At 38.5% G+C, this 10817-nt stretch overlaps 1 protein-coding gene across 1 annotated transcript; it reads left to right on the top strand.

Annotated features, from left to right (window-relative positions):
- The first annotated feature begins 622 nt into the window (after positions 1-622).
- LOC123254366 (glycerol-3-phosphate acyltransferase 4) lies at positions 623-10004 on the top strand. The gene is made up of 4 exons (XM_044683405.1): positions 623-896; positions 8659-8725; positions 8899-9196; positions 9926-10004. Exons 1-4 carry the CDS (start codon positions 732-734, stop codon positions 10002-10004), a joined length of 609 nt encoding a protein of 202 aa, XP_044539340.1. The 5' UTR covers positions 623-731.
- Positions 10005-10817: the final 813 nt, after the last annotated feature.

Raw genomic sequence — 10817 nt, 5'->3', positions numbered from 1 at the left:
TCTAGAATTTCAACATGAGAAGTTTTTTGCCAGTATCTGTGCCCACTGGGGAGGACTAGATCTATAGGAGGGTCCTGGAAGCAGAGTGCCCCAGGAACCTCTCTTGAAGAAGAATGGAGCCAGACATGAACTCATGAACTCACCCTTGTGAAGACATTCTTTTAATCCTGTTTAGGGATTTTAAGTAAAAAATTATTAATTTCCCCATTTTTAATGTGAACATCTTCTATATGAAGTGCCCGTAGCCTGCTCTGGAACTAGCTGAATGTTTTTGGCACAAAGTTGACCATTTTCTGGTGCCATTCAAGCAATGACATAACAGCTTGGTGTGCATTACCAAGACAGATTCATCTGCCAAGTGCATTTGGATGAGAGAGGACTTCCAAAACCAGTGTAAGGACAGCAGAAGCAGAGATCCCTCTGCTCACTCTCCTAGAACTGAATCTGGACTCGTGAATGCTTTTGTCTAATATTTGTCCTTTCTTATTCACCTCCAAAGTAGATCGGTCTCGGTGGTCTAGAGTCTTCAGTCTACTGTTTGTGGACCATTGCTGATTTCCCTTCCATACCGGATGGTGAAAGGATGTGAATTTTGGAATGGAGTTGGTTAAATTTTGGGAACTTCATTCCTTTCACAGACTATTGCTGTTGGAGAGGACAGTTTGAAAGTTTCAGGGCCTGAAGGGTTTCTCTTTGGGTGAAGGGCATTGGCCTTGTCTGGATCCACCATCATGTTCCTGCTGCTACCCTTTAATAGCCTGTTTGTCAACTTGCTTGGCATTTCTCTGACAGTTCTTTTCACACTCCTTCTTGTTTTCATCATTGTCCCAGCCATTTTTGGTGTCTCCTTTGGTATCCGAAAACTCTACATGAAGACTTTATTAAAAATCTTTGCGGTGAGTTGTGCTATATTACAAATAGTGTTGACACATAATGAAGGGAGGAGAAATATAACTAACAGTTCATTTACAGCTAATGTGTTTTTTTCCTGATTTATGGAGAAAGCTATAGGGAAAGGAAGTGGTGGTGTTCAGAGCAGAATAGTAACAGTATTACTATATTTATAGTAGTTGGAGTCTGTTCTAAGGTTCTTGCTAAGGTTTGATTTCTTATCATATAAAGTGGGCTCTGTTCCATTATATATACTAGATCTATAAAGAATGGAGCTAAGAATTCTATTAGTTTAATTTTAAAAGCTCAGGGCAAGATATTTAACCATGTGATATATTTATTTCTCCAAATCTTTGTTTCTTATTAGAAATAAGATCACAGAGCTACCACTGACCTTTCCCTCCTCAAATGAGAATAAAGTCTTTCTTCTCTCTCAGCATATGTATGTCTTAAGACATTTGCAGATTATATTCTTATAAAACACTGACATTTCATGGTGTGACAAGGTATTTCGTGAGGAAAATGAAAATTCTGTATATTTCAAAATACTTGATTGTAACAATTATTCATTATGAAAATAAGCTTACTTTGATCGGTTTTGTTCAAAATTTCTCTGTTTTTTGCTTTATCCCTAGAATTTTTAATAGCAAATCAATTAGGTATGAGGGTTGAGACACAGTGGGTAGTGGAAGATAACATTGAGGTTTGAATCTGGGTGACTAGGAAGATAGTAGTGCCCTTAACACAAACAGGGGAAGTTTAGAAGAAGGGCAGGTTGAGGGGAAGATAATGTCATTTTAAACATGCTATGTGTGGGATGTCTGTGGGATATCCAGAAGAAGCCCTATTTAGCAGACAAAGTAAACGATTTTTGTTTTTTAAACCCATACCTTCTGTCTTAGAATCAATACTATGTATTGGTTCTAATGCAGAAGGGCAATAAGGGCTAGGCAATGGGGGGTTAAGTAACTTGTCCAGGGTCACACAGTTAGGAAGTGTCTGAGGCCAACTTTGAACCTAGAACCTCCCAACTCTAGACCTGGCTCTGGTAAATAGGTTTTGCAAAATCCTTTTGTAAGTTGGTGCCACTTTCTTTTAGCTTAAAAGCAAGGATGGGGGGATACAGGAGAGATGTTTTGCAAGGGATATGTGGTACCTGTTGCAATTTTATTTAATATGTCAAAGTCGAAGGGAGGGATGGATGGATGGATTTATTAAGCACCTTCCATGTTCCAGAAACTATACTAACCATCGAACAGATAATTGAAGGGGGGGACAGCTAGGTGGTAGTCCAGTGGATTGAGAGCCAGGCCTAGAGATGGGAGGTCCTGGGTTCAAATTTGGCCTCAGACACTTCCTAGCTGTGTGACCCTGGGTCACTTGATCCCCTTTGCCCTAGTCCTTATCACTCTTTTGCCTTAGAACCAATGCCAGTGTACAGTATTGATTCTAAGATGGAAGGTAACGCAAACCTTACCCTCCATTTTAGAATCAATATTGTGAATTGGTTTTAAGGCAGAAGAACACTAAGAGTTAGGCAGTGGGGGTTAAATGACTTGACCAGGGCCACACAGTTAAGTGCCTATAGCCAGATCTGAACCCAGAGCCTCCTGTCTCTGGACTTGGGTCTCAATCCTCTGAGCCACCTAGCTGATCCCAAAAGATGGGATTTTAGTTGAGACTTAAAAGAAGCCAAGGAAGTCAGTATTGGGGTGGAGGTGGGAAGAAATTCTATACATAGGACAGCCAGAGAAAATGCTGAGAGTCAAGAGATCTGTTTGTCTTATCCATGAAATACCCAGGAAATCAGTTTCACTGGATTAAAGAGTATTTCTTGGGGAATAAAGTATAAGAAGACTGGAAATATTGGGGTTTACAGAGGTGCTAGGTTAAGAAAGACTTATTTGGATGCCATATAGCCTGCAGGCACTGGCAGGATCATAAGGAGCCACTGGAGATTGAATTAGAAAAGTTATAATTAGACCTGTGTTTCAAGAAAATCACTTTAATGGCAGGAGTATAGAGTGGGGAAAGAATTGAGACAGAAAGACCCACCAGCAGGCTTTTGTAGTATTCCAGGCATGAGGTGATGAAAGCCTATACCAGAATGATGAGAGTGTAAAAGGATAGAAGGTAGTGGTCTGTACAAAAGAAAGTGATGCCTAGGTTGGAAGCCTGAGGAATTTAGAAGGGTGATGTTACCCTCTATAATAATAGGGGAAGGTAGGAGGAGTGAAAGATTTAGTGGGAAAGATTGTATTCCTTTTGGTATATTGAGATGTCTACTGCATGTTCAATTCAAGATATTTGAAGATTACTTGGAGATGTTAGATTAGAGGGTCACCAGATAGGTTGGGGCAGGATAGGTAGATTTGAGAATTTATCAGCTTAAGAGATAATTGATAGAGATGAGAATTGGGAATTGATGATATTGATCCTTTCAACAACCCTGAGAAGTAGGTGCTATTAACTCATTTTGTTATCAAGGAAATTGAGGCAGACAGAAGTTAAGTGATTTACCTAGTTAGTATCTGCAGCTGGATTTGAACTTTGCTTTTCCTGACTTAAGTCTAGGACTCTTCCACCTTAGTTGCCTATTATTGGAAGTTTCTAACCAGAGGCATGGGGATTTGTCAATGGCATTGATTTATGAATTTTTTTGTACTCACAAAGGCATTCTCTTTCCTGTGGTTCTTAAACCATCATTAATATGAGAATAACATTCAGAATGCTACCTTACTTTTTTGTCATGGTACTTTACACTTTTCAAAGTGATTTCTTATATTCTCTATGATTTGATTCTCAAAAAAAATATGAAAATAGGTAGGGAAGATATTACTCCATTTTTCCAATAGGAAGACATTGAAAATTTGAGAAAATGACTTGCCCTGGGTCACACAGCTTGTAAGTTGTGAAGAAAGGAAGTTGGTCAAAAGAGACACCTAGTTTTTTTTTTTGTTTTTGTTTTTTTAAACCCTTGTACTTCGGTGTATTGTCTCATAGGTAGAAGATTGGTAAGGGTGGGCAATGGGGGTCAAGTGACTTGCCCAGGGTCACACAGCTGGGAAGTGGCTGAGGCCGGGTTTGAACCTAGGACCTCCTGTCTCTAGGCCTGACTCTCACTCCACTGAGCTACCCAGCTGCCCCGACACCTAGTTTTAAGTAAGTTTAACCTAGGAGGCAATTGCCATGTAATGATTCCATGAGCACAATAGAAAAAAGAAATGTTTTATTTTCAGTTCATCTTGTAGGAATTTGTATTTTTCTTTTTCCCAAAGCTGAAAATCCTTAAAGTGTTTCTTTCTTAAAGAGTTTTGTCCAGGGATTACTTAATGGACAAATATAGTTCACTTTTGATTTATATTTTGTACCAATATGATATATATAAATTAACTGTTGTGTAATATTTTTGAAAGTTTTTGTCCTTGTAAAATTTGAGCATATCAGAAATTCCTCCTGAGTTCTCTGCACCCTAATCTCTTCTCTCTTGTGCAAAAAACAATCTCTAGAATTAGTTGGAATAATTAATATTCTTTTTTGAGACAAGTAAGTTAGGATGATTCTTGATTTTTATTAAGTCCAAGAAATCTACTATTAATTTGTGACACTGGATAGTGCCTTATTAGAAAAGACACTGATATCAAGAGGTATCAACCTCTCGATTTCCTGTGCCTGGCATATTAAGCTTTTTAGTTCATGAGCCACTTTTGGGAGAGGTGTGGAATATATAAAGAAATGGCATATCTGTAATCATTAAGACCTGTTTTTTAGTCCTTGTTCCTAGGATTACTAGAGCTGTTTTATCCTAGGCAGGTCATTTAACCTCCCTGATCTTTGGTTTCCCCATTTCTGAATAATAATAATAGTTGGACTACTTGCCTTTACAAGATTGTGAGGAAAGCAATTTAGAAACTTCAAAGCACTGTGTAAGTTGTTGTTGGAGGCAAAAAGACTAAGAGACTTTGTAGATTACCCCAATTCGCTTTTGACAAGTGAATGTAGTCTTTTGAAGCCTAGTTCAGGAAGTATTATTGTAATGGGCTACATTTTTTAAATGTTGCTTTTTGTTTATTGTAATTTAGACTAAAATCTATATTGAAAAATGATGGTGTTGGTTTTTTAAATGCATACTATTAGACTGGTCTGTTAATCTACAGTTAGATGAGCTTGGTGTAGCAGATATAATTGCCTTATTTTTACAAATAAGAGACTTAAATTGGATGGATTCTTATAGACCCTTTCCATTTATAATTTTAGGTGGGTCTAGATCTTCTAGAAAAACTACCAGACTACACTTTTAGAACCAATGACTCTAGGGCAGTGTTGGTGAACATTTTAGAAATCATGTGCCAAAGCTGTACCTTCAAGCTGCCTATGAGCCCCCCACATTACCCTAGACAGCAGAGGGAGGAAGTGCTTGCATTGGGCTGCCGGGTCAAGGGGTGGGGCACGTGAAAACTGTCCTCAAGCAGTGGAGAGGGGGAACAGAGCATCCAGCCACCTCCACCCCACACACATGGTGTGCACACATGCCATGGCTTTGCCAACACTCCCCTAGGGTATGGTAATTAAAAGTAGGAGGTTGAAGCAGTGTATATATATAGCATCTACTATCTCATGACCCAAAATTTCAGAATGACCTAGACATAGCTGTCATTCACTTGGTATTCTTAGGTACCTTTGCTGATTAAAAAATGGTCAATCAAACATTTATAATTAATAATTATAAAGCCAGGTTCTGTGCCAGATGACAGAGATACGTCAAAAAAAAGAAGCCGGGCCCAAAAGGAGCTTATATATGTTAGAGACATATCTATTTAAATAGAAAAATTTGTGGGAGAGCACACTAAGCTGAGCTTTGAAGAAAATGAGGGATTTTAACATTTACAGAGTGAGGAAGGGATGTGCATTCCACATATTGGTGGACATTATGTAAAGATGTAGAGAGAAGATGGAATGGCATTTGTAATGAATATAGAAAGTTGGCCAATTTGGCTGGACTAAAGAGTGATTGGGGTTGAGGGTGTGTGGCAAGGAAATAAGGTAAAAAAAAGCATGCAAGGTAGGTTGGAGCTAGGTTGTGAGAAAGACTTTAAAAGCCAAATAGAAGATTTTTTATTGGATTATAGAGGGTAAGAGAGTCATTAGAGTTTATTGAACAGAGGAATATCATAGTTCTGTGCTTTAGCAGTATCACTTTGATAGAGGAAATGGAAGCAGCTTTTTTCTAGATGGTCTTTGGAGAAACCCTTGGCTTTAAGCTTTGGGGCCAGGTGTTATTGTCTAAGCTGATCACAGTTTTCAGTACCTCAAAGCAATATAACCTCACGTTTAAGAAAGTCTTGTTCAGTTATTTATGACTCTTTGTCACACCATTTGGGTTTTTTTGGTTGTTTTTTTGGCAAAGATACTGGAGTGGTTTGTCATTTCCTCTCCAGTTCATTCATTTTATAAATGAGAAACTGAAACAGTAAGGTTTAAGTAACTTGTCCAGCATCATATAGCTAGTAAGTGTCTTAAGGCAGGATTTGAAATAAGGATGATGAGGCTTCCTGATTCCAGGCCTGGCATTCTATCCACTATCCCACCTAGTTGCCCAAGAAGTATAGCTAGGAAGATTCCATTTAACAAATATTTATGAAGAGCCTACTGTATGCAGTGTACTATGTGGGGGATGGGGTGGAAGGGCAGCAGGAACACAAGGAAGATAAACTTTTAAGACAAAGTACCTGCCTTTTAGCTAACTTAAGAGTTCCATGGAAGAACTTTAAACTAGATAATATTGGTACAGAGACAATACTTTATTACATCTTTTGAGTGGGTGGGTATTCCATCCTCTCGGTATAAAACCATTATGTGTACTCCTTATTCAGGTGCAGATATAAACCCATCCATACCTTCTCAATTTCTTAAAATATATTGACCACAAAGCATCTGGATTTGTTGAAAAGTTCATTTTGATTCATTTTTTATTGTTATATACCTGAGGGAATTTCAGAAAGACACCCATGTGTCATGTGAAGATTAAATGAGAAAACATATTTATACTACTATTAAAATGAAGAGAGTACTATAGTAAAAGTTGCCTTCTTGTTGACCTAGTAATGTTTTTGCAGCATCTGAATTCTATGGGCAGCAGAGACAAGTCTGTTTAGATAGAGAGCCAGCTTTGGAACTGGAAGCCTTAGGTTCACTTGTGACATATACATACTTTCCCTGGTTCCTTAGGCATCTCTAAAGCTCCAAGTTGCCCAGTACATATTTGCAGATCTGTTTTAGGAGAAAGATTAGTTCTCCATACCAATGAAAATGGCATGATCATGAGAATTCTTTAAAATGTGCTTGTCTTTTCCTTGTAGGAGAAGGAAGCAGACAGTGTGAAGTGATGCTGAATAGACTAGAAAATAGTTTCTCCATTTAGGGGCGCAAAGAAGATTTTTATATTCTGAAAAAGAAGCACCTAGGAACCTACTTTAGGATGTGGTCTTCTTTTGGATATGTGACTACCATGTCTTCCTAAAATGATTAGTGAAAGTCTCATTTGATATTAGATTTGAGTGCTTAGAAAATTTGGGCCTAGCCTCCGAAATAAATCCTAATAGTTGCTGAGTTACCAGAGCTTTACCTCTGGACATTAGGGTCCCGGGGCCTCTTAGTTCAGTAAAGGAACTTTGCTATTGTAAAAAGCAAACTCATAATAATTATGACTAGCATGCAAAACTTTTAATGTTTACAGATTTCTTTACATATTTTTTTGTACTTTATTTTCATAGTAACCCTTTAAAGGTATAAGGACTATTACAAATGAGGAAACTGATACTGAGGGATGTTAGTAACTTCCTTGAAGTCATTCCACTAGTAAATTTCCATTTCCCCCAACTAGTATATTTCTGAGAAAGTATTAGAACCCAGGCCTTCTCACTTTCCAAACAGAGGAGGACAGGCTAATAATTCTTAACCATTCCTGCTTTCATTTGTTCCAGGGCTAAAATTAAGATGACATTATGTCCAAATTGGAGTTAATACCATCCACTCCTGAGGAGGTAGGGTGGGGTTAAGAAAGGGATGCTCATAACCAGATCATCAACATCTTTCTACTGAGTTTTTTATTCTTGCCATTGGGCAAGAATTATAGATGTAGATTTAGCTTCTGGACTCTACTGAAGACAAGTTACAATGCTAGATAGGTTGGTCAGGAGCTTGAAGTACGAATGGTAAGACCAAAAAAAGTTTAGTACTAAAAGATTTTTTTATGTGCTTTGCCTCCTGTATGATCTAAGATTCCTTGGTGTTGCACAAAGTTCCAAGTGGGGTTGAAGCTTATTAATCTATAATGGTATTCATCCCAATTTTTTTAGACCATAGCCCATTGTCATTTTAGTATTTAAATTTTGGTCTTATAGGAATTGATAAAAGTGCTATTTGGATGAAAGCTGTGGGTCTTCTTTTAGGATATGTGAGATGCCTTGATTATCATCTAGCTTCGGGGGACTTAGAAGTAAGACTTGCACATACTTTTTTTTTTTTAAACTTTTACCTTCTGTCTTACTTGGAATTGATACTAAGTATTGATTCCTGGGTAGAAGAGTGGTAAGGGCTAGGCACTTGGGCTTAAAAGACTTGCCCGGGGTCATAAAAAGTATCTGAGGCCAGATATGAACCCAGGAACTCTTGGTTATCCACTGAGTCACCTACCTTCCCCTTGCATATATATTTTAATAGAATAGAATGAGGGTCATTCTTTCCTCATTTGTTATTTTCTTTCAGTGGGCCACTCTAAGAATGGAGAAAGCCAAGGAGAAAAACTATCAACTTTACAAGCCGAACACCAATGGTAAGAACTACCTCAGGGCTCTTAAGGTGCTTGAACTTACCCTAATAGGTCCCCTTGAACTTGCAGCTTTTAACTCCACATCTACTCCTCACCCTAGTGGGCATTGTGAGTACTTTCGTTATACTTTATCCTAGTATGTATGCTGCTTGACAGGAAGGGTCTCTTTGTTTCAGGAATAATTGCAAAAGATCCCACTTCACTAGAAGAAGAGATCAAAGAAATACGTAAAAGTGGGAGCAGTAAGGCCCTGGATACTCCAGAGTTTGAGCTTTCTGACATTCTCTACTTCTGCCGAAAAGGAATGGAGACCATTATGGATGATGAAGTAACAAAGAGGTTCTCAGCGGAGGAGTTGGAGTCCTGGAACTTGCTGAGCAGAACCAATTATAACTTCCAATATATCAGCCTTCGACTCACTATCTTGTGGGGGTTGGGGGTGCTGATTCGCTATTGCTTCCTTCTGCCACTCAGGTGAGGGCAGGAACTTGTAGAAGAAAAAAGCTTAAATTAGTCCTGCCCAGTCCCAATGAATAAACATGACCTATATGTGAGCCTTTTTCAAGAAAGGGAGAGAAAAGGGAGTATTTGGTCTAGACTAGTTATTCCCGAGAATTTATCTTACTTAGATCTGTTTGACTATGCTTAATATCTCCTAGAATCTCAGCATACCATGATCTTCTCCAATATGATTCTTATAGCCAAAGTGCTTGTTTAGGGGGAGTAAACATTGGAGGCTCATCTCTGGACATGGCTTTCATTGCCTTTTCCTTGCAGCTTATGTCTTTAATGCAGATTTTTAAAAATTTGCCCTATATACCATGTGTTATCCTGAATAGATCTTGAGCCCAAAGGGTTATTAGAGAATATTCCCAGGCTCTGACTTCCATCACTGAAAGCAGATGGATTGTTTTCCTGCCTAGGTTTAAAGCCAGGAAAGGTCAGGCCGGGTGCCTAAGGGAGGGAAAACAGTTGATAAGTTTGCCCTTGGAAGTAATGTCCCCTGAGACTTGATCCATGATACCTGGACTAGAGCCTAGATGTCCTCTAACCCTAACAAGTAGTTGAAATTTTTTATTCCAGGCTTTGGGTGATCAGATCTCGGTGGTGGTTTTCATGAAATCCACTGTTTTTCCCATGTACCAAATTCATTATTTCCAAATGTAGTGGTTTGCTATCCTCTAACCTGTTTTCCTCTTACAGGATAGCTCTTGCCGTCACGGGGGTCAGCCTTTTGGTGGTAGGCACAACCCTGTTGGGATATTTGCCAGATGGAAGGTGAGTGGGTTTCTTAGGTCTTTGTCTCAAGGGAATTGGGGTCTTTTGGCAAGACAGCATAATTACTGACACTCATGCTCTTTCTTTTGATAAATCCAAGTCTTTGGAGATTTACTGGTAAACTGACAAGTTAAAGATTAGTATCATTTAAAATAATTTCCTTTTTTAACTCATGAGTCTGGATTTATATGATATTCTTTATTTCCTTTGTATGAAATGGACTCCATACCCCCTACATTTCAAAGGCATAAGGTGAGGGAATGTGGTTGCCTAAGAAAAAGCAGGATGTGAAACATTTTAAACTATCTAGTTTTGATTGTCTGCTATAGTGATATATTATGATAGTAAAGGAACTTAGTCTTTGAAGGAAAGTGGGATCCTTTTGGGAAAGTTCAGAGTTCTGGGAAATCCCAGGGCTAGCAGACCTCTTTTTCTTCTGGCCAGGCTGGTGAGAGGGTTTGACTCTCTGATTCTTGCCCTGCTTTGGAGAGTCTCCTGGCAAACATGTGGCTCTTTGGGGCAGGGATTGATTGGGGAGGAAGAGGATCTAGGAGACTGCATGGCTCACCGAGACAGCAAACTCTGGGGCTGTGAGTTCTAATACACATTAACTTAATATGTGACTTTAAGTCACATGATCTCTTTCTGTGCCTCAGTTTTCCCATTTGTAAAATGGAAATACTAATACAATAACACCAAGATCTTTCACAGGGTTTTTAGGAATAACTAATAATCATGTATATATAATGTGTATTATATATACATATATAATATGTGTGTGTGTATATCTATCTATCTATCTATCTATCTATCTATA

The sequence above is a fragment of the Gracilinanus agilis genome, unplaced genomic scaffold (genome assembly GCF_016433145.1).
Source record: "Gracilinanus agilis isolate LMUSP501 unplaced genomic scaffold, AgileGrace unplaced_scaffold20495, whole genome shotgun sequence".
Taxonomy (NCBI): domain Eukaryota; kingdom Metazoa; phylum Chordata; class Mammalia; order Didelphimorphia; family Didelphidae; genus Gracilinanus; species Gracilinanus agilis.
This window is presented reverse-complemented; position numbering and strand designations above follow the sequence as displayed.

What these genes read in the sequence shown, in the direction of transcription:
- LOC123254366 (XM_044683405.1), top strand. Translation starts at nt 732, where the DNA reads ATGTTCCTGCTGCTACCCTTTAATAGCCTGTTTGTCAACTTGCTTGGC. An exon ending in TTACAAGCCGAACACCAATG is followed by an intron (nt 8,726 to 8,898) that starts GTAAGAACTACC and finishes TCTTTGTTTCAG; the next exon opens with GAATAATTGCAAAAGATCCC. An exon ending in TGCTTCCTTCTGCCACTCAG is followed by an intron (nt 9,197 to 9,925) that starts GTGAGGGCAGGA and finishes TTCCTCTTACAG; the next exon opens with GATAGCTCTTGCCGTCACGG.